Raw genomic sequence first — 26968 nt, 5'->3', positions numbered from 1 at the left:
GTGCTCTAGCTCAAAAATTCTACAGAAAGTATTAGAGCTCTGCGTTATCTCAAGATAGTTAATTCATTTTGGAAAGAAATTAGTGATGTCCTGCTAACTAAGATTTCAGTTAGAAACTTGTTTTTACAATGTTATAATGCTCAACCCATTTAAATTTTCAAGCATCCAATAACTAGATCTTTATGATGTTGCATATTAGAAAAGATGCCTGTGGCTACCTATGCCAAACAAGTTTACAGGATTAAAGCAAGATTGCAGTGGGGTGGTGCTAATGCTACTGGTTTATGCCAGTTTTAGTATGTTAGCACTACTTGATTTCTGTTCCTTTTTCAGGGTTTTAGATCAATGTGAGCAGGATTCTAATTATGTTCTTCCAAATAGAATTTCCTCTGTGTCTTCAAAAGCCTTTTAGTATTATTTGATATTTGTAATGGTATTTGATTTTTCATGAATGGCTATGCTTTGTCGAAGTGTTGATTAAATTCTAAATTTTGTATGATCAACAGACTAGACAAAATTCTTCTCAAGATGTTAGCCATGACAGCAGCCTGTGTGAAGAGGGATTTCCATTCTTCGGTGAGCTTAGGGACAACAAGATGACCATTCAACACAATTGAAAGGACTGCTGGTACTGCCCTTGTGGACCTGGTTATATGATCAAGATCATAATATAGACTTAAATTCCCTAGTTAAAAAACCCAACCAACCAACAAAACCCTCCAAACCACACTCCATTTGTGATTTTATTGGAAGAGGAGAAAGTCTTTCATAAGATCCTTAGAAATTCACACTTGCCTAAAATGAAAAGAGAGTGAAATAATGTGGATACTAAGATCTATTGCTGGGCCAGTATACGGACAGCAGAATGCGTAACTTATATGGCAACATATAATATTGTATATTCAATACTGATATTTCAAATGCAGCCTCAGTTTACCAAATCCAGCTGATCAAAACACCCAATTAGTCAAAGATGTATTCTTGTCTCCAGAGTGAACTTTACTCTTGTGGAGACCTGATTAATATGCTTTGGAGACCTGTAATGAGGGAGACCTTAATTATTCAGATGCATCAGCTTGCAGAGGTGTTGGATGATCCCACATGAGCTGCTCAATCAGCATTCCAGAACATGTGCAACCTGCGTGTTTAATAGTGGTCATGGTTTGTTTTAAGTGTACACTTTAAGGTTAACCCCAAGATTTTCAGTAAAGCTTTTCGTTAACTGAAGAGACCCCCTCTTCTATGCAGCTGAGTTTTAATGCTTATTTCACTTTCTATATGAAATGAAATATTATTAATCATGCGTATAGAGCCCTAAAAGCTCTGCCTCTTTACTATATAAAGTTGCGTTCCCTGCCCCAGGATGCTTGTGATCCAAGATAAGTGAGACAAGACAATGAGAAAGCCATACAAGAAAAGGAGGGTGTGGAGTGAAACAAGAGACAGATAAGATGGGAAAAAAAAGAACCTGGCAGATAGGACTCCTGCAGGAGAAGGTTCTGGGAATGCTTTACCTGTGAGGACCTTCGGGCTGCGGGTGGTGGGGCTTGATGGAGTTGCCCTCTTCCCGTCTACCTGGGTAGCACTGCCCACCTCAGTTGTCAGCTCTGCTTGTTTTCCCCTGAGCATCCCTTTGCTGTTTCTTGTGCCTTTCCAGAAGGAAAGGAGCCCTGTAAAATACATTTGCCTTCTGTCAAAACCCCCCTTTAATGATTTCTGTTGTAGAAACACTAGTAATCCCTGAACCAGTGCTAAGCTAAAGCTAATAATATCTTTTTATTGATTAAAAGAAACTGTACAAATGCTCCATAAGTAGAAGCTGTACGCACAGCTAATCTGTAGAAACAAACATGCTGCTTGTACACCATCTCTCTCACTCCACCATCTGTTTGCTTCACAGAGCTATCATGTTTTGTCTTTAGTGAAGTGTTCCTTGGCTTTTCTAGATAAAGTTGTTTTTAAATTTACACAGCTTTGCAGCTGGCCACATAAATTTGCAGCAGTGGAAATTATGAAGAAGAAAAGTAGAAGGTACATTTGACAGAGAAGTAAGATACTGTTCTGAGCCCAAGAGAAACACGCCTCAAAGTAGGCAGCAGATTCGAAAATAGCACTAAAGAGGTACAAGAAGACTGTAAGCTGGAAAGAGGAAAGACAGACGTTTTTCTACTTTTGGCAGGAAACTGGGAATAATGAACCCAGCAGCTCCTTTTTATGAAATCTCCAGCTGTCAGCATGAACCAGAATTTCTATTTCTGTCCACCAAGTAGCTTTCTGTCTGAGGAAAACTGGGCAGAATTCCCATCGGATCTTAGCAGTGAGATTCCCAGTGTACAACAAAGTGAACTTGGAAGCCCCCTGTGATCACAAGCAGCGTATCAGGGTCAGAGAGCTGAGGAAATAACCTGCTTCTCTTTTTGAAGAGATCTTCTAACTTACCAACCTGCACAGTTTTTTACAGGAAACTAGGCTAGAGCTTTTGATGACAGAAAATATGAATAGAAATACTAACCTATTATTCTGCCTTTGACAAAATAAAGCCTGATCTAGGTTGTAGTGAAGTGCGTTGGGCTAAAAGCAGCTGCTACAGACACCTTCTCTAGCTTTGGCTTGGTTTTCCACCTTTGTTATAATTTTCTATAATTTTTTCTGTTGTTCTTGAGATGGTTGTAGTAGTTCACCAACAAAGACTTGTCAGGGGAGATGCTTATGGATGTCACCAGAGCCAGGGAAAATACAGAGAATTTGGATGTTCCAGAAAGAACTGGTGGACTGCTGAAAATAGTGCATCTTAGGTGTTCCACAGGAACAGCAAGAGAGGTACTGAAGCAACCACATATACATGCAAAGTAAATAGTTTGCTCTGCCACTGCATTAGCAAGGAAACCACTTCAAACAGCTCTCTCTACCTAGGGAAAAATGTAGTAATAATAAGCAATAGCATAAGTCTCCACTCCTTGCCCCAGAGGTTGTCTACTAATCCTTAGGAGCCTTTGCACTCTGCAGGCTTCCTTTTTCTATCCTCATTTGTCACTGGAAAAATATTTGTATGGGTCAGAGGCATAGTGCAAGTTGAAAAAAAATATTATTAGAGAAAAATGAACAGTTTTCCAATTAATCCCTTTATGTACAAGAAGTAAACAACAATTTATCTTCTCAAAGGAAAACAGAAGCTGGTTAAAGAAGTTCAAAATCCCTTCTGCTTGTGAGTCCCTGGTAGCCCATTGTGCTCTGATACTTGTGAAAGGAAACGGAATGCACTTGTGAGGGTTTTCTTTTCTTTCATTTCAAAAGCATTCTCTGGTTTGAGATCTCCCCATAGCTAATTAAAACAGCACAGAGCGACATTAGTTATGCACCAGAGTGGGAGTCAGAAGATGCGAGTTCGGTTCCCAGCCCTGCCACCGACTTCCTGGGTGACCTTGGGTGAGCCTCTTGATGTAGATTTTCAAAAGACCTCTGGGCCAAATTTTCATATTGAAGTTTGATTTTCAAAGGAGCCCAATATCTAGTGATTTCCATGATGTTGTTTATGGCCAGAATTTCAAGCGAGCTCAGCAACAAATATGCTGAGCTCATTTGAAAATCAGGCCCTTAATCTTTTTCTACCTCACTTTCCCATCTCTGACAGTGTTGGTAAGATATTTTCCTTGTCTGTCCTGATTGTTTAGACTGTAGCTCTGCAATGCAAGATTTTTTTTTTCATGAATGTATATAGTGTCTTGTACAATCTTGTTTGATCTCTATTATGGTTTTTAGGCATTAATGATTTTTACACCAGGGATCTGTTTCAGAAAAAAAGAAACTGTAATCGGAAGAAAGCTTAATTATTGTGTTGTTTCATGCATCTGGATGAAGATCTATGTTAATTTCTTTAGTTTGCTTGGGAGAGTGTCATCTGGAGAACATCAAAAGCTGTATTTAAAGTCAGCATATATGTGTTAACTGATTTCTCTTGTCCACTGGGGACAGTTAATCTATCAGAGAAGGAGGTTTGATCAGTTTGGCATGATTTGATCTGGGAAAAAACATACTGACTGCCTCTTACTACCGTGTCATCCTTTATTTGCCTACAGCTGAACTGTTTAATAATTTGCTGGAGAATCTTTTCAGGCTCTGAGCAGTGTGGGGTTCCATACACCTTCCTGCCCCTTGTGGTAAATCATAGAATCATAGAATAGTTTGGGTTGGAAGGGACCTCCAAAGCTCATCCAGTCCAACCCCCACCCATGAGCAGGGACATCTTCACCCAGATCAGGTTGCTCAGAGCCCCATCCAGCCTGGCCTTGAATGTCTCCAGGGATGGGACGTCTACCACCTCTCTGGGCAACCTGGAACAGTGTTTCACCACCCTCATTGTAAAAATAATGTGACGCTGTTTGTAGTTCCTACTGCTCCAGCTCTGTTTGCACTTTTCCCACACTGCTTGCATGTTCTTGCAACACCTCGGAGCAGCATAACATTCTCTGTTGGCAAAGGTATAGAGTGCTGCTTTGCTTCATAAGTGCTGTTTGCTTCCTGGGACCCACTACAACCCATTCCTGAAATTCCAGATCAGCATTGTCAGTGATAATCGAGCTCCTGGTTTCAAGCTCTGTGCTGTACAAGCCAGAGGCCAAATGTAGTAACCCAGGAATGCATGATTGCAAAGACTGTCACTTCCCAAGGAACTCTGCCTACTGCTAAATGGCTGCCCTTTCCACATACCTGTGGGTGTCACTAACACGGTGACTCTTCCCTCTTGGGTTTGTCACATCTGGGTGGACAGCACCTCAAGCAGCTGAAAGTTTTGAAGTGATCATTTCCTATGTTTACAAAATCAGCATGCAACTCGCTGTTGTCTTCCTGATTCCCCTCTGCTCCCTGGCTAGAATTATTTATTATTCAAGTGTGTGCCCTCTGAAGAGCCCTTTTGATACTTCATATGTTTTCTTCTACATGAAATGGGATGCTGTACATGATCAGCTTTGCAATGAGAAAACTAGCAGGACACTAGAAAGTGCAGTTTTTCCGTGAAGGCTGAGTGTGTTTTGTCATGGGGAGAGCTTAACTGTGTCATTTGTTTGCAACTAGCATTTTGTATTGCTGCATTTTTTAAGGATATAGTCCCTTTATGGTCTTTACTAAAAGTGCTTTTCAGCTTCTAATAGAACAAATAATTTCCTAAATTGTGTTACATGTTCTAGGATTGCTGTGAGCACCATATCAAGGTAGTACCTGATCCTGAAGAGCTGTAACTGCCAGTGCCGGGATCTGCAAATAAAAACTTGGAATCAGGGAAATGTTGCAGAATGGTTTGTCAAGAGACCTTTGAAAATCAGCTGGTCCTACCCCTGCCATGGGCAGGAACATCGTCCACTAGATCAGGTTCCTCAGAGCCCCATCCAATGCTTCCAGGGATGGGGCATCCACAGTTTCTCTGTTCCAGTCTCTCACCACCCCAATAGTAATGGATGTTTTCCTCATTCTCAATCTGAATCTACCCTATTTCTGTGTAAAGCCATTTCCCCTTGTCCTGCCACTGCATGCCCTGGTAAAAAGTCTTTCTCCATCTTTCTTATGATCCCCCTTTATATATTGATTCTGTCTTCAAATGTTTTTCATTCCCTCCAGTCACTGAACCAAATTCCCACATATTTTGACTAGCTGTAGCCAAATGTGCAGAAAAGAAGTAATCTTAATTACCTGTACAAACCAGAGGGTCTCAGTTACACTGACCTAACCCAAATTCTGAGTTGGGGGACTGCTTGATTTCTGAACGTGAAAGGAGCATTGACAAAACCCTTATCTGCATTGTTTTGAAACGGTCATTCCTTAGTGTAGCTCTGTAGTATTCAGTTTTGTTTTCCTTCCTTAATTAGTGCAGTTTGATTGTTTCACTTATATTAATCTTAATTGATTTTGAGATACAAACATCTTGATTTTTCTCAGTGTATGTGTAGGGACTATGTGTGTTTCTGCAAGAGCTGATGTGCCAGCCAAAGAGCATAAGGGAAGTTAATAGTTCTTAAGAGGACAACTACAAGGTTACTCCATCCTGCTAGTAAAACCATAAGATTGAAATAGCGAGCGTAACATTAACTGCTTTGCTAGAATGATGAAGACTGTGCAGAACACCATGTGATTTAGCAATGTGCTCATTCTCCTTATTATGAAGCACAAGTGACACTGCAACTGCTGTCCCATCAGTTCAAAATAAGCATCCATTGCTCTGCTTGTCCTTCTGAGTCGTTCTTGTTTCAGTTGCTGTGTGCATCTGTGATGAGAGTGTTCGAGTCCTTTCTCTGTCCCACTTTACCCTGTTAAACCTGATCTGGAGAGGAAAGCGTAGATGTAGAGAGACTTTGAGGGTTTAAAAGACATGACCTCGTGCTTTGCCTTAGTTAAGCCTCTTACAGTCTTCCCAGCACATTTGCCATAAAGCACAGTCATTGCACATTGCCTATTGTCTGCACCGTGCAATAATGTCAAGGTGAAGTCTGAAATGCATGTGCTGCCATGTAAATTACACCTATAGAATGGTTTTCTGATGCATGCAGCATTAAAGAAGATGCTCTCTGCCACTTCTACTCCTGGCAAATGAGAATCTGCAGGAAGAAATTTAAAATAGTATTGATCAGATTTAAAATTAACTACTAATTACCATCAGAAGCTACTAGGCTGCCGCAGTTATAATCCACGAGTATTTTTAGCTCAGGGCTTTAGCATTAGATTTTTTTTACCGACTGCCATTCAAGAAGCTTAATCTTACATCACAGGACGGGCTGAGAAAAATAACTGCTCAGCTGTTCCCAGCTGATGATGGCGTTATGTTTAGCTGCACAAGCCCCCTGTGACATTGTTTTGGAGGATGCTGTATAAATTGGGATTAGCAACATTTTTTCTTATTTTTAGGGAACAGGTTATCGAGAATTATTATAGTGAAGATCTGCTTGGTGTGCACAGGGTGCCTTAGAACACACACATGCCATATGTCACTCAGCCTTAAGCTAAGCAAAAACCTTGCACTGTTACAGTTGAGCAATGGCAGATTTGTAAATTCCTCTTAAAAAACAACAACAACAATTTTATTTCTTGTTTCAGTATGATATTAAATGTTCTTTTTTTTTTTTCATTTTCTCATGTAGTTTAGCAAAGACGCATTATTTTATAAATACGACTTAACAGAAAATGATAATGTGTTCTTCAGTGGAAGTGTTAGTTTTCTCAAAATAAACAACCAGATATTGTGCAATTACTAGAAGATACTGGTTTCTGTGTTGTATTTTTTGCTTTTAGCGTGGAACTGATGCGTTCACTAAGAATGTATTTGGAAGCCCTCGTCAGTCAGGTGTGGTCTAATGGGACAGACAATGGTCTAGCACACAGATGTGCTGGTGGCTCTGGATGTATTCCCACTCTGTGCCCCAGTTTTCCACCAGTCAAATGGTCATAGGAGTAAAACTGTCGTTTTTATAGCACTTTGTGTTCAAGAGAAGAAGAAACCAGGTATTATTAATTCCCCAAATCATAGAATCATCGAACAGTTTGGGTTGGAAGGGACCTTTAAAAATGATTCCTTGATTTAGGAATATTCGTCTTCTGAGGAGGCTTTTGGGGCCGCGGGCTGGTGACCACAGGCAGGAGCAGAGCGGGAGGTGCCGCCTCGAGCGGGTGCCCAGAGCAGTGGCCGCAGCACGGACAAGCTCCGAGATGGCGCTGGAGTCATGACCGTGACAGGCAGACAGCTGAGCCTTCTTGCCCATCTCCAAGGCCATTTCAGCAGAGGCAGTTCAGGCAGTGGAAAGCTGCGGAATTCAGAATAACCGGAGTGGTAAAGTTTATATACATAAAATACAGAAGAAATTCATTTCTATAGAAAAAAGCCTGGGAAATGAACACAACTTCTTTCTTTATACATCTTAATAATATAACTCAAATAAGTTATGTGGATATATATAGTGCTTCGCTGCACACTGAATTGGAATAACTTGATGTTATGTATTTCTAAATGAAGTAAATTAATTTTTGAAGTAGTTGTGAGCTTTAGAAAGCACTCCAAAGGTGTGAAATCGATCACTAAGAAAAGAATTGCAAATGTTGCTCTCTTCGTTAATATTAATTTTGAAATAAAATCTCTTGCCTAAAAGTTTATTTCAAGTCTTTCAACGCTGGGCATTAGAGGGTGTAGAAAATAATATTTTGTCCCCATCATTTCAGTTTAATGTATTTGTACTCATGTCTTTATTCAAGAGTAATATAGTACATCTGTGTTTTCCTGGTAAAGAGAGGCAGATCTGTCCCTCCAGCCTCCTTGGGGTAAAAGGGGCAGTGGAGCTGGTTTGCTGTCCTACAAACCTGCTGATGTCCAAAGGTGAGATATTGCTCTTTCCTGCGCCCTCGCTGCAGTGTCAGACAGCTGCTGAGTCAGTGCCAATCATCAAATCAACAGGTTAATGTTCAGGGATTACAGCTTCTAGGCCTCTCACCCTGTACCTTATAAATAATCCTACCTGTGCCCCAACACACGGCAACCTCCATGTGTCTGTATTCACCACGCTCCTGACACCGGGGCTCACTTGTTTTGGTGACATTTAAAGGTGTTTTTCAACAGAGCTGCTTAGGAATGGAATACAGTGAAGTCTTTTGCAGGAAGTCTTGTGAGGAGAATGTGAAGAGACAGATTGAAATGATAATCATGATGATAATCTTTTAAGGGTGTGATCATTTGGGCTCACTAGGGGCTCTGTGCTCACTGGTTCCGTAGCAGCCTGTTGGATGGGCTGCTGGGGAGCGACGCTGCCTGGTCCCCTTGCCTGATCACTGCTCTTTTCATTTTCTGTCCCTCTGTTACCCTGGAACAGTTCTGTCCAGGAGTGTTTCCTGGTAGAAGTTTGTTCCACCTGAAAATCTGTCACCAGCTCAGCTTTTCAGAAGTGAATGACTACAAGAATGCACAAATGACATTTGAAACGGGCAAAGCGACCTCCAACTCTATAGTTACAAGAAACATGATGTTACTTTTCGTTCAGGCGTGTCGTAGACATGATTTCTGCTTGTGAGCTAATATGTAGAGCATACTTGGCATGGACTGTTCTGAGAAAATTAGAATTAAATTTGCAGAACAAACCATCCAAGGACTTCTAAGGACTCATTCAGAAACGAATGTGGCTCCAAATTGCTCCCAGTACCAACAGCTTTCCTCTCACTGCTCCTGTCCAGCATTAACAGTGCCTCGCTCGAGTCCGCTGTGGAAGTGGAGTAGGCTAAACAGCCAACAGGCACTCCTGGTGCACAATGAGAGTCTCCACACAGCGAGTTAAAGCCAAGTGGCTAATGCGTTCTGCATTCACACCCTCGCTTATTTTGCAACAGCTTCCCTGTGTAGGCAAGCCCTGCATGTTCATGTCATTTGATGGTTAGCATTGCATCAGTGACATTCCAGATTCTGACCACAATGTTAGTAATGGAAAGTGGTTCATCTTCTCATGAACTGGTAGGGTTTTTTTTTTTTCTTTCTGATTGCATCTTTTGCAACTTTTTCTTTTATGTGTCTGGAGCGAATTTATTCATTTTTTAAATGTGTATGATATTCTTCTAATCTCTGATATATGAAATGATGCTCTCTAACCATGGAAATTGCCTTTATACAGTATACTGTGTGAATCAGTGATTGTTCAGCTTTTTTTCTTCTGAAGAGCAGGAGAAAAACCAAGTCATAAAAACTTTCTTTACATATATTTGCAATTTAGTAGCTTGTGTCTGATATATTTTTTCCTCATAAGATATTCCAGGGTTTGTCTTGCTTTGCTCATACTGTGGCGTCCCAAACCCTTTTGCTCTATTGTCACATGCCCAGTGTGCTTTCATGTAGACCTCGAGTTTCCCGGTCATTTAAGTAGTCTGTTTATCAGTTAGGTTTATTTTCAGCAAGCCTTTGGTGTTTAATGTACTTACTAAGTTTACACCCATTGTGGGTGATGATAGTTAAGATGGAAGAACATGGCCTTCTTAGATTTTCCAGAAACAGGGAGTTCTCTGAGCTTACTGATGAGCCTTCATGGCATCTTTTTAGTTAAGCTTCATCTTCCCCAGGAGCTTCTTCAGATCTAGTCCAGACTGCAGTGATGAGGAAACTGCTGTTTGAAATGTCATCTATGGACTTTGAAGTGTGGATTTCTCATGTCTGCAATAACAGAGGGAGCAAGAAAACCGCCTCTATCTGTTTTTGCCTACCAAACTGTCGGAGTTGTGTGGTTTATAATCAAAGATATCCTTCATGTTCACGTTTCTAGGGACACAGCTCCCACTGCACAACAGTCTGAATTTCCCCAAATCTAAAGGGAAAGATGATGTCTTACTTCTCACTTCAAAGAGTTTATGAGTTAAAGGTTTCACAGGGCACCTCTGGAGTGTTTGTTTGTTTGTTTCTCCTAGGTGGGATTTGTAGTCACATTTTATATATTAATACATTAAATGGCAAACTGTATCTAGCTTCAAGTGTCTTTCCATCTCCTTCACTTACATTTCTGTAACAAGTGTCCCATAACATTTCAGTCAAATCATAAGGTCATTCTGGAAGGCCCACATCAACCACTTTTCCAGTCAAAGGATAAAATGGGAACACTATTTCCATTTGCAATAGTGTATTGTAAAAGGCCTATAGCTTAGTGAGACAAATACTGTAAAATATGCAAGTGCTGTGAATTTGATGGTATTAAAGCAGTCTTTAGAGGATGGCTACTTAGTACAGGATACTGTCCTTTCCTTCCCCACTCTTATTATGTAAAGGAACTAACAATTTGCTAATTTGTTCACCTAATTTGCTTTTCACACTCCAAGAAAATCAGAATGGCTTATATTTACAGGATTGTCCTTTTATTTTGGATAGACCGAATGCGTGCCTGTATACTTCTTATACAAGTATGTCTAAAACAGGGCCCGTACAAGGGACTTGTTAGTAAATTACCAGCAAATTGCTTGGCCTGGGCAGGAGCAAGTAAATTTGCAATTGCAATCTGGAGCAACATGTCAGAGGCCACCTTCCTTAGATCAACTGGTGTATTGCAACACTAGCAAGTAATCAAATTGTAATGTACTTTAATGTAAAGCCTAGTTTGGCTTGGTTGGCAAATTGAACTATCGCATGCCTCTGGCAAGAGCACAAAGCCTTTGAACTGTTTGACTGCAGCTGTAACTTGCACACCTTATTTTCCCTCTTAAAAATCAAATTAAACTGTAACCTGCAGCCTCTGCGGTAAATTTCAAGGAAAATTAAACTGTTGCTAACCTTTCTAGCAAAGATAACTGTCTCTAATCAAGCTGAAAAGTCCAGGCCCAAATTCCCCTCTCCAAGTTTAGACAAATTCATTGAAGGAAAACTCCAGGGCTTATTAAGTACAAAGATATTACTTCTGACTCAGGAAGTCTTTGGCCACAGATTGCTAGAGACTGGGAAAGTTTGCCAGGAAGGTATTAGTCTGTGCTTTCCCTCTTCTTTCACTCCTCCTACAGCATTTACTGCAGACCCATCTCCAGGGCAGGACTCTGGACGGTTGTTCTGGTCGGCTTCTCCGGATCTGCAGTCCAACCCAAACTCAGAGCACTAATGCATGTGCTCACCAGCTCTTAAGCGTTGCCCATGGTGGTCTCAGCAGTGCGTCTCATGGAAAGCAGTGTTTGGGTTCGTTCCCTCCTTTAGACTTGGCCTTGGATCTTCTTCAGCCCATGCTGGCAGTGCCCCAGACGCCTTCTATCTCTTAGAATACAACTCTTGGATGTGGCCATGTCCTTCACCTCCCTCACCTTTCATCATTTTCTGTGTCCTGCTGGCAGGAGCACTTGGTATTTGACTTGCTCTCATCACATTCATGGGTTTTTTGGAGCTCTCAGAGGTAGAATTTTTCCCAGGCTGGATGAGTTGCTGTTATTTCTATAGAGTCAGCAGGACAATAGACCCTCTTGAGAGCCAAGACCTTGTCTGTCTAGTGGCTCAGGCTTATAAAGACTCAATCCTGCAGGCTTAACGTTACCCTTTGATTTCCGGGATTAGTGTCTGACTGGTGACAGGTGAGAAGGCAGAACAGCGCAGCACACAAGGAAAGAAATCAATTAAGTTTACATTGCAACATCTGCTCACTCAGGGCCAGGTTAGAGAAACAAGAATGGGTAGACAGGGGATATCATGGGCACTGGGAGCAGCGAGCAGACAGCACTCTGTCTGTCACAGAAGTGACAATGACAACAAAGAGGATCTTTCCTCTAATGTTTTTTTTAAATGTATACTATCCATGCCTAATATAATTCACGATGTAGCAGTTAATGTCTCCACACCATGGTTTTCTTATTTTTAAAATTTGGCTTTCAAGTTCTCAGTCTCTCTCAGCAGAGTAGGTAAAAACTGAGCTAAGGCATATTAGTCACATTTTTATCAAGAGATGAAAGTGATAGAGATATAAAGTACTGCCAGCTTTTAATTAAAATTGAATAAGGAAAAAACAGTTGGCAGTTGCAAAATTCATTATGATGTGTTACCAAAAATAGATACCTTTATGAGAATGCAGTTATATTACAAGAGTGGGCACTAATTAGCCATAAACATTATTGCTGAGATAGCCAGATAGAAAATGTGTTACTAATACTCATAACAGGTTTCAATTGGCTGGAATGGAAAACTAGAAACTCTTAAGGCTCTTAAAATGTAATCTCTCAGACTACCAAAATAGATGTATATACTTCTGTTACATAAGGCAACATCTGAATTTCAGTAACAATAAGTTACTGTTTTCTGCATCTGGTTTTAATTTCCAAAGAAAACTCAATTTTACAAAAATGTAACCTGACTTAGCTGAAATATGTAGGACCTGGTGTTTTTATTTCTTCTTCCTATAGAACAGTCAAACTTGCAGGTTAGATCCTCCAAAATTTTATGCATTTCATTTGGTAAAAAATCCCTTTGACCTCAATAAAAACATCTTCCAATATGAGTTTACAGGTGTAGGTTTACAGTTTAGAGCGTCTTACTGACCAGATTGGGACGTATGTGTGTCTCTGCATAACCTCTGCAAAATTTACTGTAACTGAAAAAAGTTCTTTCTCTCTCCCCTCCTGTAATCTAAACATCAAGCAAGAACAACAAATCTGTGGGTGGTTTATCTGATTTATGCTAATTTGCTATTGACATGTTGAGATATCACTTGCATCATCACAGTCTTCCATATTTATAACTAAAAATACTAGCTGCTTATGAAAAGGAAATATTTTAAATAATTATTCATTTATGCTGTGATAACCTCTTGAAACCAGGGCCCCAGTCTGATAGACTGCATACAAAATTGTTGCAAATGAAGTGCAACCTAAGTGTTTAAGATAAGCTTGCACCAAGAGGACAATTTGAATTCAGGACGATTAATTTATCCCATCTACAAGGAGTGGGTCTCAGCTCATGGAATTTCAACCACTAAACATGAGGCATCTAAATCAACCTCCAAAGCCAGCACAAGTAAGAGGTAAACCCAGCCTATGATTTAGCCCACATAATTTAGAGACCTGAGACCTTCAGGGGAGATTCAACACCAGTACCCAAGCTTCAGCTCGTATTTTCAAACTTGGATGCTTCAACATAGTCTCCTAAATTCTTGTGTCGGTACCTAAGTGAGCACACAGAGTTGAAGTGGTGAGTCCTTAGCAAAGTCAGAAGGTGCTGCACAAGGTGAATATTCTTCCAGAAGAGGCCACTTGCATACCTGACATGGAGTGCTGAGCTTTTAGAGTAAAATCATAGGCACAAGCCTCACATTTTAAAACTTCACCCAGCTTCTTTGGTATCTACATATTATTGATACAAAAAAAATCAACCTTTGTAATCAATCACCTGTCTTAGATCTTGCTAATACTGCTGCATTCTGACTTCACTGACCAATGTGATGTGCTGGTACACTGGACCTACATGCCAAGTTCATGAGTTGAAACAAAGTACAACATAGAAAAATGTGAATTTCCAGATGTTTTCAGCAGGAAAGATTAAAGCTGCAGGATGTTGAAATTTGCAGATACATGAATTTAAGGAATTTCTGCGTCAGTATGGTATTTAAATAAGGCTGCCCATGCCAAAGCTGGCACCTACCAATATTTGGAATACTCTTTAGCCTTGCTGTCTCAGTGGGATTTCACCCATTGCTTTGTATTTCAAGACCTTCACTAAACCCCCACTTTTCCCCAAAAAGTTGTATTTTCTTCAAAACACTGTGTTTGTTATAGAATAAACCTTGTATGTGATCACTGTAAGAATAATATGTGACAGGTTTTCTCTTCTGAAAACTGATAACTGATGCAAGTCTTTTTCTGGTGTCTATACCGTTGCAGTTTTGGAATTTACAGTTAAATTGTGTCTACTTTTGCCTTCAGATTTGCAAGTATTTGCTTTTGTTATGGGGTTCAGTATCTGATAAATGTGCATTAATACTCTTGGAGATTAAAACCTTAAAATTATTATTGACATTGGACTTTTGAGCTCCTTTTCTCCTTGCATCCATACCCTACCGATTGAGTGAAGCCTTACTAACAGAAACAGAAACACCCTTGATGCTCGTTGAGTATTGCCTAAGTATTTGCAGCAGTACTGGGGTCAGAAACATTTCTGAATGCTTGGAAAACTCCTGGTGTATTGGCATGGAGAGAAGGCCAATCTCGGTTAAGAAGGAAGGAAATAGATGCAAATAAAACCAGCATACTGAGAGGTGCTGCGGTGGAGCAGGGATGCTGAGAGCAGCTCACGCAGGGATGTGCTGGCTCACAGGGCAGCGTGCGTGGTCTAGACTGGGTATGAGAGGTGATGTCTGCTTTGTCAGCCGCAAGGTGATGGGGTTCTACAGGCATGCAGGACCGACCGTAAGTGAGGAAACACTGGTCCTTAACAGATGAGCAAGGCTCAATACCAGGGATGCAAAAATGCAAAGACTGGCTGATAGGGTGCAATAGCAGCAAAGGCAACCAAGGCTGAGGCTTTGTAGAAGGTAAATAATTAAGAAACTAAAAACCCTCTGTCTTACTTGTGTTTCTTACTGCCCTCTTGGCAGCCAAAGCCAACACATGCTATGGAAGGATTTCATCTTTTCCGAACAATCTGTGCATAGAATCATAGAATGTCCTGAGTTGGAAGGGACCCACAAGGATCATCAAGTCCAACTCCTGTCCCTGCACAGGACAACCCCACAGTTCACACCATGTGTCCAAGGACGTTGTCCAGTCTCTTCTTGAACTCTGTCAGGCTTGGGGCTGTGACACCTCCCTGGGGAGCCTGTTCCAGTGTCCAGCACCCTCTGGGTGAAGAACCTTTTCCTAATGTCCAACCTAAATCTCCCCTGGCACATCTTCCTGCCATTCCCTCGGGTTCTATTGTTGGTCGACCGAGAGAAGAGATCGGTGCCTGCCCCTCCTCCTCCTCTTGTGAGGAAGCTGTAGCCACCATGAAGTCTCCCCTCGATCTCTTCTTCTCCAGGCTGAACAAACCAAGTGACTTCAGCCGCTCCTCATATGCCTTCAGCTCCAAACTCTTCACCAACTTGGTAGCCCTCTTCTGGACACTCTCTAGCAGCTTAATATCTTTTCTATCCTGTGTCACCCAGACCTGCACACAGTGCTCCGAGTGAGGCCGCACCAGTGCAGAGCAGAGCGGGACAATCACCTCCCTGCCCAGCTGGCCATGCTGTGCTGGGTGCACCCAGGACATGGTTGACCCTCTTGGCTGCCACAACACACTGTTGGCTCATGTTCAAGTTGCTGTCGACCAGAACCCCAAGATCCCTCTATGCAGAGCTGCTCTCCAGCATCTCTGGGATTGGAAGGGACCTCAAAAGATCATCTAGACCATCTCATCCCCTAGTCTGTATGTACAGCCAGGGTTGCCATGTCCCAGGTGCTACATTGCAATGTAGCTTGTGCAGCTAGAGAGAAAAATTCAGTCTGGGACACCTTGAGGACTCACCTTGGGGCACTGCTGCAAAAACATTGCAGAACTACCCCAAAGGAATGGAAAGTTATGGCAGGTGTTAAGTTTGCTATTGTCACCAGATAAGATTTAAAGATAAACAAATGCATTCAACTAAAAGCCTAGATTCACAATAACAGAACAAAATCAGGAAAAGATAAAATAACATGTATACATTTATTAAGGTTATACATAGCAATAAGTAGTCTCCTTGGCTGCTCCAGTACGTCAGCTCTTGACTCTGGCTAATGAGTTTCTGCATGGATCCCTGGGCTGGAATCCCCTGGCACCTAGAGCTGCTTACACCTTGTTGTCTTCTTCTGGTGGAGGTGGGGACCCGCATCTTCTCTAGCTCAAGGTGGATTTCTTACAGTTTTCCTGCTTCACATTCCCTGGCATTGGGCTGGGAGATTTCAATATTTTGTTCTGACCCTCCTTCTTAAGGTCACTTCAATAATGTTTCTGTTGTCAGTCTCAAATAACACTTTCCTGGCTTTTATTTTTCAGTAATTATAGTATTTTTAAAATAAAGTGGCATGACTTTACAAATGATGCATTATGGCAAACAGTACAAATTACTTTTAAAGTATATACTGTGTATACAGGCTATATAGCAAGCCCATTTATGGCATTTAAACATGAACTGATCTTGAGGGTAGGACTGCCAAATCTGCAAAACACCTCATCCTTTGTTAGGTTTTATTGACTCATCCACTTGTCGCTGTTTTTTGGTGAACTTGAACAGAGAATACCAAAGGCTTTGCATAGATTCAGGCCAGCTTGCTTTTCCTACCAGCCCTCCTTTCTAGCTATATATAGTCGCACACACACAAAAAGTGCTTGCTATTTAAAAATTCACATTTTCTAATAGAGACCATGGTACAGTATTTTTTGTGGTGTCTTGTTCAGGGAGTAGTACAGAAAATGTTGTGGCATCTTAGACATCACTGTGAGATAAAGCTTGGCAAATGCTGGATTTTATTTGCTTATTTTAAGTATTGGCTATCTATATTAAATGGAAAATGAAAACTGTCTTGTTTCCCATTATATTTTGTCGTCAATCAGGTAATGGCAATGAGTCCATTGAACAAATTGATGAAGACATAGCTGTGACTCAGAGTCAGACGAACTTCATTTGTCCCATTACACAGGTATGCTATCACTGCTACCGTAATCGATTGGGCAGTAGTTATTTCATAATCTCCATTGGATTGTTTATTACAATTCTGCAATGCTTTTTGAAAATCAGGCAGTACAAATGACAAGCATTATCAAAGAAGAGCAACACTGCTTGGGAAAAACCCCACATAAGCAGTAATGCAGTTTACCATGCAGGACCTGACCCCGTAATTTCAGTGCAATGCCGTGTATGAATGGCAAACACACTTCCTGCTGTTTTACGTAAAATCCTGTAAGAAGCACTTTCAAGGGCATTATCAGTTCCTTTAAGTCAAGTTTTATTGATTACAGATGGAAATGAAGAGGCCGGTTCGGAACAAAGTCTGTGGACACATTTATGAAGAAGACGCCATTTTAAAAATTATCCAGACTCGAAAGCAGCAAAGGAAAAAAGTCCGGTAAGCTAACAAGCTATTTGCTTTGCTGTGTAAGTGGAATTTTACTCCACTTGTTCTAGGAAATGTATTTGGATTGGCAAGGCTGCAGGAAGTAATACTTCAGTGTCTGCCCAAGTCACCGTCTCCTCATTAGCACTGTACACGTGAAGGAGCTTTTCTTTTTAATGAAAACAATGTGTAAGGAAATATTCAGGAAGTGTGTGGGGAAGTTACAGCTACTCATGGTACCTGCGCAACAGAAGCAAAGAGATTTCGTGTAGCCGTGAACAACAAACTTTAGCTTCCCAAAATTTAATTGCGCATTTTGTTCCCAGTGCTTCTTTAGCAAGCCCTGAAGTTAATGAAAAAACATAAAAATCTACTCTGTGCACCCTCTTTTGCAGTTATATTCAAATACAACTGAGAAGTGTTAAAACACTTAAACCAGTATTAAAATGAGAACTATTAAACCACTTTTTAGGTAGTACAGAGTTTAAGAATGATCAGACGGAGCTTTAAGAATGATCATATAGGATTGTGCAGTTCCTGCTACAATGCAATTAAATAATTTGTACTTTATATCCTCAAAGCAGCCTGCCACTTGCCACACAGGACATATGTTTTGAGTGAGAAGATGTAACAGTTGAATTTTTAAACCTGAAATCCTCTCCAGTAAGTTTCGAATTTAAGATGGTTTTGCTTGGGAAAAATAACAACAACAAAAATAAACAGAGAGAAAGAAGAAAAGGGGCTCAAGCACTTTTTAGACCGAATTTGGAGGACATCATTAGTTTCACATTTGTTTTTACACTATATATATGCTAGAGCCTGCACGTGCTCAGGAAGGTCTGTCAGAGACCAGCAACCTGATTTCCCCAACGATAACGCCACAGACACCTTAGTTCCTCCATCCCTTGCTCTTGCCTTTCTGTTACACTCTACATCAGGGGTGTCAAACTCATTTTCACCGGGGGCCATGGTGAAATTATCCACTCCTAAAATTACATTCAGCCCTTCAAAGGCAACTGCGAGGTTGACGTGGCCTCCTGATGAAATTGAGTTTGGCACCCCTGTTCTACACACTCCACCATGGGGGATGCAAAGGTGGAGTGGGACTTTTTATTCCACGCCTCTTCCTGCTTGCAGGAAAGCACTGATGTGAAAACCAGCATCAATGGGGATGTTCAGACAGCTTGAAGAACAAGACAGAAGTACCTTGCCTGTGTTATGAGGAGAAAAAGTGGAGTGGGTGCACCATCCTGGGAATTACAACAAAACCAGCAACACGAATGGACAGAAACTTGGCTGGAAAAATAACTAGGAATTGGGAAATAGCTCACAAATTTGAGAGAAGAAAGTGAGTGTTCTGGAGCACAGGGACAGGTCAGGAAGCATGTGCTCAACAGCCCAAAGCCACGACAAAAGTACCTTCTGCAATACAGAACTGAATTTAGCATGTTCATATCTAAATATTTCTCTTTGTTAAATCCATCAGGAAAATGTCATGGTAGTAGAGACTGTTGTGGTGAATCAAAAGTTTCAGCTCTGCTAAATAACTAATAGTGTCACGTGATTTTTATTTTACCTTACAAGAAATTAAAGACCTGGAGAAAATATAGAGTAAAAAAACCTCATGTATTGCACACAACACCTAGCTTTAAAAGCTACATTATCCCAAAATGAAGTTATTTGTGCAGCCTGAATCTTGGCAGTTCTTAATGTTGAGCTTTTAGCTTGCAGCCTTCCCATATTTACAGTAGTTACTCCAGTATGCTAGAAAAGCACAAGCACAGCAATAACTTGTCTTTGCTGTAACTAAATTAAGAAAGACAACTTGGTTTTCTCTGCCCGGTCTCACTGACCTGCTGTAATTTTAAACTTTCTCGTGAAAACGCAGTCAGTTTTGAAAAACCATCGTCTGCTGTGGTGAGAATCTTGGCCAGGTAGTGCAACAAGTTCCCCGTTTGAGCTCCCCGTCCTCAGGGTGTTGCTACCCAACTGCACTCCCGCCAGCAATATTGAAGTGGCAGCAGGTATCTTGATAGAACAGAGCCATGATTAGGGGGGATTCTCTCTGTCCTAACTCTGAAATCAAAGCTGTTGCTCACTCTGGGGTTACAGAAGGGGCGGTTTCCTCACTCGCACTTTCCCATTCGGATGCACCGGATCCCTTTGGTGCGCCTGGCAGCGCCGGCCGCGGGTCAGCTCTGCAGCTGACGTATGTGCTGCCACCGCTTTTGGCCTGATAGACGTGACATAGACTCCTTTAGGCAACTCTTACGTGTCTCGGTTTGCTCACTGTTTTCCACTGCCTGGAAGGACATAGTAATACTTTATGCTTACAGGAAATATGAGAAGTTTTCTGAGCACTTGTTATTCATTAATCTGTCAAGTTATTGCTCTAGTAAGGTGATAAATGGGAAAACTGAGGCACAGAGCAATTAACTGACTTATCCATGACAAACACAGTAAGCTGTGGACAAATCTGGAGTAAAAGCTATGAGTACTGAGCATAAATAAGTTCAGTGCCTCAGAGAAAAGTTACTCCTAACAGAGGAAAAAATCAGGAGAACTGTTATTTCCGACCACAGGTACCAGCTGTGCATGCCTGGGCTACCTGCAAAGGAAAATGACCTTTGATCCCTGAATATCTTTCACCCTTTATCTGGTTGTTTCAAGTAGTTGTAAGTCATTTTGTCTGTGATTATGATTTAGAGGCTGTTAATTTGACCTTATTTCTCCTTTCTGTGCTTCTCAGCTCATAAAAGTCCAGGTACATTTTTACACCAACGAGATAGTCCACTGATTCACCAGTCACCCTTTGCAAGTTTCATTCTCTCCTGTCTATTTCCCTGTAAATTAATTTCCCTATTTAGCTATCAGTGAGGATTAGACCTCTCTTCTGCTGATTAATAAGGTAAGAGGCAGGTCCCTGCAGTTTGTAGAAGGCTGCAAAGAGAGGAAGCAGCACAGAAAGATGGCCATGCCATGCTGGTGTTGTTACTGATGCAGCTTGTGTATGTGAAGCAAAAGAGTGATCTACAGGTGAGAGGCTCCATCTCCTCCTGTTTTCCTTCTTTCCTTCAGCTGTTGATTCCCACCAGTTTAGATAAATGGATTTATTTTTCCCCAGAGAGAGCTGGTGAAAAGGAAAATAGGTAATAAGGAACTGACATAGAGAATGAAACCCAGATAAATATAAACCAGCAGATGTTATAGAAGCCTATATCTGACAAAAATACAATTCTTCGGATTGAATGGAGTCTCTCTTTTCTTTTTAACAGATGTCCTAAAATTGGCTGTAGCCATGTCGATGTAAAAGGATCAGATCTTGTGCGAGACGAAGCACTTAAAAGAGCGATTGACAGCCAGAAAAAACAAAGCTGGTCAACACTGGAGAAGTCGGATGGAGACGATGGTGACACAAAGAAAATTTGTTGTTAGAGGTTTTGTGAGATAAGCTGCTGATTGTAAGTAGGTTGCGTAACTGATCGTTATTTAAAGTGTTTCATTTATAGGCAAAGTTGAAGGTCTCAGCTGTGACTGAAAGCATTTTTTAAACAGCCGAATATGAGGAATTCCAGTTTAACTTGCTTTTTTAACGTTCCTGACATTCTAAAAACTTGCATTTGATAAATAAAATGTGTTTCGCAGCATTTAACCTTCTGTGTGGGTGTGCTAATTTTTTTCAGCACATTAGAGATACAAATTCTGCCGGCATTTGACAGGGAGCGCTTTGCTCAGTATTGCAGGTAGTTCTGTTACTGTCTCTGTAACTGCTGGAAATACCCGGAGCAGGGCACGTGGAGCAAGGATTTACCCAGGTCATAAACTCTGCCTGGGAGCGCGTCCGCGCTTTAATGCAAACCTCAGGAAGCCTTAATAGAGCTTAATTTGCAGGAAGTGCTGCACATCTGTACCTTGCATGTGGACACGCAAAATTACCACTCAGCTTTGAGGATCTTGGCCTCGTTCTTATAATTATTGAACACTCTGCCCTCACTTAGGCTTTTCTTTTGAGATTCAAAAGCTTTCATTTCAGGCTTTTTGCGTTTGGAAGTCCCAGAGGGCTTTACCTTAATAGTATAGGTTAGGAGACTAGAATTATTTACAACTGTATTCCAATAACTAATTTGTAGATAATACAAATATATTCTAATATATTCTAACCATATGCTTTAAATTGAAAAGCAGTTAATCTCATTTCCCGTGTTTCAGATATCTATGCATTTGGGCATAGATCTAAAAAAGGACTTAAACTTTGTGACACTGTATATATCACCTAAACTGATCTGAACACATCTAGCAGATAGGGCATTATGCATATGAATCAGAAATAGGCATAGCTAAAAGGAGCTGCCTTGGTGGTCAGATGATAATTTTCTCTTGGCATATGTGAAAGAGTAAATACAGGTTTCTTTGAGCCTTTGGATCCTTAGCAGCTTTGATGGTATTTTCCTAAGTCAGTTTTCTGAATTTACAATCTGACATTTAGTGTAAAATGTAGCTAAGGTACCTAAATACTGAGCTTTCCACTCTGAGTTGCTGTTTGCTAACAGCTTTCCTTTCATAGAACATTATTAACCCCAATTGCACTTAAGAGGGCAAACCACTTCAAACTGAAATTGTTATTTTGTAATTGAAGAATATTAATCTGCAAGCTGATTTCACAGCTAAAAAAGGGAACCGAAGCATTATTATTTGCACTGAGCTTTTGTGTTCAAAACACTTCATGGGAATTAGCTGGGTAATTTTCATAATGTGGTCTAACCCCAAAGGTCCGTCTTCGCAAAGCAGAGCAGGGCTCATGAGCACTGCTGGCCATAGGAGCACAGCTGGAACAGCTGGAAAACACTGGGGGCAATTGAGCCGTATGTGCTTGTTTGTATTTTTCTGTGTAAAAATAGGTCCCTTTTAAGACACCTCAGGTCTCAAACTGATAGTTTTTAATATGGGTCACCAATTTTCAGTTAAATACCACAAGGGAGGATGTTAAATATAGCATTTATGATAAAAAAAAGGAAGGGGGGTAGAGAGGATGTCCTAAACTGTTCATAGCTTTTTGTTTCATCTTTAAGCTTGTGGTTAAAACTACTCCAGTGCAATTCGTAAGCAGAACACTCAGAAATGGTAACTTGTACTGGTTAAACAATCTGCAGTTTCTGACAAAGGTGCATTAATGTCCTCAGGGATCTAATTTGATCCTCAGCGGTAATCCCCCTCCCAAGTTCTCAGATGCAAAGATGTACATATGTTTTACATGGCCGCAGTGTCACACATTTAGTTTGTGTAGGTGTCTGGATGATTGAGTGCACCTTCCAATAACACGTAACATTATAAATGCTAAATTATACCCAGATTAATTCATACCAACAAACTGGTGGCAGCAAGTTTGCTTTGGTACGTGTGGTGTTTGTGCCAGCATTACCCTTAGATAGCGACAGTTCCTGATATGGTCGTTACCCTCCTGTTGCAGTGAGTAATGCTATGAGGGAGATTGCTGTCTTGGTTACACCTTGTTGTATGTTAAAGAGAGAGGCTTGACCCATAGCAGTGCCAAATAGTGAAGCACTCATTGCTACTCTAAGTGGAAAGGTATTTCTGAATGTTCACATTCCTGCCTCAAAATGCATGATCTTCCATCCCTCCTTTGCTAGGCTGAGCCTGGCAGTGTCAGTGAGTCAGAGACTGAATAGCACGTGCAGCCTAAATGCTGAAATCCTTCTCAGTCTCCAGCTGAGAGAAATGGACTGCCTGCTTAGCATTTATAACAATTGCATGTGAGCTGAAGAGGCATGTGTGTTTAAATAGAGGTGGGTTTCTTTCTTTTAGCATCAGAAATACTTTCATTCAAGTATGGCCACAGTCATATTACCCAGAAAAAGACAATTACTTCATGCAATTATGTCAGGATTGCCGATGAGAGTACTTAAGTGAGCGCCAATAAATTCAATGATGCATCACGTAGATTTGACTTCTAGAGAAAAATATCTGTATTTACTGAAATCAAAGCAGTGCTCCCCCAAATGTTTGGCTTTTCTGAATTTATATCATAACACCCAAGGAATCCTAGTATGACGAGTGATTTTTTTTCCTCTAAACCTGGAATCTGAACCATCCTGTTGATTTTTCATGGCTGGTTGTCTCTTGTTGGTGGTTCTTACAAGTAATTTTCCTTGTGACCTCTCTGTTCCCATATGTCCCATGTCTCCCATAAACTCCACTCTGGGTAGAGAGAAGCTTGAAAGGGTTAAAGAATAAAAATAAATGATGAATAAGCTGATCTGTATGATTCACAGAAGTGGAAACTCAACAGCAGTTAAACCTTCAAACCTTAATCTGTTTTGGCTATAAGATATCATATGTAAACAGGCATATGTTAACAGTTCACAGGGTAGTTTGTGTCTCATTGTTTGACGTCAGAAATTTTGCAACAATATCCAAAGAAAGAAACTCAGAGGTGGGCTGTTTTTTTTTTTCCTTATTTTCCATAAGGGGTGCTTTGCAAATGCAGCAAACCTCAGCGTAGCTGATAAGGGTCTGTCGCTGAAACCTGGTGAGAATCTCTGCCAGAGAACAAAAGTTCCACATAATATTTTAAGTGATAAAAGAAGAGCCTAATCAAACATAAAAATAAAGGCAAGAGAGATCTATATGCAACAGCTTTCGTGGTAGCCCGAGGCACGAGCCATTAGCACAGCTCTTGCACTTGAGCAGATTCTCCCCGTGAAGCAGAATTCACCATTTTACAACTAGGGACTCTGAAGTTTTCAAATCAGTGGAGCTATGATGTTTGTAGATAAAAACTAATCAGGCAGGCATCTCATGGAAGATTTAGCACACTTGTGATAAAAGGAGTGCACATTCCTCCGAATCAAGGACATATTCATCATTACTGCTCTGGAGCTGTGATCTTATTCATTCTAGAAGAATCAGAAAGAGTTGGCTAAGTCAGCGCTCCCTTGAGAAACACCCGGAGCAAAAGCAGGGGCTGCAGGAAGTGATACCGATGACTCAACCGCCGAGGCCAACACGCTGCCTTATTTTAGACAATGTCCTCTTGGACACACTCATGTTTCCTCATGAGTGGCTGATGACAAAGGTCTTACCTACCTGCAGTCACAAGTACCTCATGACATTTTTCTCAAGAAAAGCTCTAGTATTGTGGCCAAAACTAGCTTAGAATTCACTGTGCAGCTTGATTAACTTCCACGGCTGTTTCAAGTGAATGTTGATCTACACCTTCTCTAAAAATCTACGTGTATGGATCCTGAGGTACCATGTGGCCCATTAACTGAACATTTCCATAATGGATACTGCTCTGTTATGCAGTGAAGAAGTTACACCTGGGAAAGGTGCTTCCCGGACTGGAAAATGTTAGAATATCCCAAGGATAGGTCTTCCTTTCTCTTGCTACAGCCAAAGCCTTAAGCTGATGGCTCCTCACTACAAGTACAGACTAGTACTGCCTGCAAATTCCAAGTCTTCCGTAAATAAGGATTTATTTTCCGATCATAAATTACTTACTGTTAATACCTATTATTTCAAACACATGATGTGGTCACAGCAACGCTCAGAGGAGAACCCTGTATGGATTCTAGGCTGTCAGCCAGTAACTATAAGAAGTAAAAACATCCGATGGATTGTTAATCAAGTAAAATTCTGGGATGTGTGTACATCATACAGTAGACAGCCATGCATGTGCTTATCCTCTTGCATGAGTAATGTCAGTGACTTAACAGCACTGCAGGAAGGTACAGAAAACACTGTGTGTTTCACCATTTCGAATGCTGTGCTGGACTGAGAAGAGAGCCTGCCTCGCTTGTACTGCTGTTAGGCCAGAAGACAGAGCTTGAAAGCAGGCACATGAATTGAATTGCATGGGAAGCTCACCAAAGGAAGTGTTTGCTTGTAGACTCAGTATGAATAGGATCTTCTCTGACCGCAGGGGAAATGGAGAGACACTCATTCACTGTCCGCTTGTGCAATCCACTTCTGAAGTAAAGACAGGATTTGAGGTTTAAAACCTGAACCTCCACACGTCTTTCAAGCAGCAGAAGGAGCCTTCATGCTCTTTAGTCCACAGAGGAACAAAGTCAGGAGGTGCTGCTCATGAGACTCCTTGGAGTTGATAACAACTGGCTTATCAAAAGGGAATTATTTAGATTTCCTAGCAACAGCAACCCTCAGAGCAGCTTCTGTGCGGGCTTGAGGGGAGACATCTGAACACCATTACATTGCACTTCTTTTGATGTCACTACGTGCTTGTCATGTGTTTTATATCTTAACAGTGAATCTGCCGTTGGGTTCCACAGTGTCTAAGGATGGTTGTGGGTTTATCACTGATGCCTTTCTTGCTATAAAAACCCATTACTTTTAAGTTCTTTATCACCTGGCCACACAACTACTCTTGGAGCCCCGTCTGTGCAGGGTGATTCTCTACACTAGTAGATTAGGGACGACCTGCTGGTTTTAAATTGTTGCCTTTCAATCTAGCAGTAGTTTAAGTTTCATTACATGGGTTGAGATAACTTGTAAAATAAATATAGATATTTTTCATCATTTGCCTGATAGTTTAGTATTAGCTGAAGTATTTCTATGACACATCTCTCTCATCCGATAACTGAACTAATGACTTTCTAATTTCTTCTCATAGCAAGCAGCCAGTTTATTTATAAGTGGCCTAATCTAATAGAGATTTACACTGCGTATCCCATGAGACATATTATCAAAGTTACCAGACCTGTCCCAAGCACTGGGGAAGTGGGGAGATGGTTACACAATTCTCATTGCCTCTGGCTGTTCTACTTACAAAGATAAAGGGTCAGAGAACTGGAGCAGCAGAGATAGTTTTGTGAGCATCTAAGGAAAAGTAGCTGATCAGGTGAGCATAAGCAGTGGCTGAGGGCGAGACAGACTTGAATGACACATAACAACCCCCACTAAATAAAATAACATGCCAGGAAAAGAGAGCGTTGATGCCTGACCATCAGAAATTCTGGGTGCTTCATCTGGCAGATGCTATAGCACTGCTCATCTGTTTTAAAAAAGAGAAAAAACACATGAAGAGCACCATCCTGATTGCCACAGTTCTGGCAGATCCGTGCTGGGCAAGACCCTTCCCTTTGCTGGCAGGTGCCAGGTCTGTGATGCACATCCCACAGGATCCCATCTCCCCTCGCGCAGCAGTCGGGACTCTGGGAAGAGAGACAGTGAGCAGTCCTGCTGGCTTTGCCCATCCTTTGCCAAGGCAGGATCTACTTTTTGTAATGGTTTTATTATATCCCTTGACTGGGAGCTCCTCAGACTTCCTTAGTGCTTGGAAGGTGCCTACTCCACAGAGATCTGCATTCCCAAAGGCCACCCCTGCCCCTTCTCACTGGTACTGGGCTCCCGTCAGAGCATCCAAGGTGGGTGTTTGGTTCCTTGTTGCTCGCTGCCTCAC

The 26968-nt window shown here is 41.2% G+C and overlaps 1 protein-coding gene across 1 annotated transcript in view; it reads left to right on the top strand.

Moving 5' to 3' along the window:
• The window catches only part of NSMCE2 (NSE2 (MMS21) homolog, SMC5-SMC6 complex SUMO ligase), a 132883-nt gene extending 111739 nt beyond the window's left edge, over positions 1–21144 (top strand). The window contains exons 5-7 of the mRNA XM_080339591.1: positions 17033–17118; positions 17438–17544; positions 20808–21144. Coding sequence (XP_080195717.1) covers positions 17033–17118; positions 17438–17544; positions 20808–20967 — 353 coding nt within the window. The 3' untranslated portion in view covers positions 20968–21144. The remainder of the gene's footprint in view (positions 1–17032; positions 17119–17437; positions 17545–20807) is intronic.
• Positions 21145–26968: the final 5824 nt, after the last annotated feature.

Source organism: Nesoenas mayeri (assembly GCF_963082525.1).
Source record: "Nesoenas mayeri genome assembly, chromosome: 2".
NCBI classification, from domain to species: Eukaryota; Metazoa; Chordata; class Aves; order Columbiformes; family Columbidae; genus Nesoenas; species Nesoenas mayeri.
This window is presented reverse-complemented; position numbering and strand designations above follow the sequence as displayed.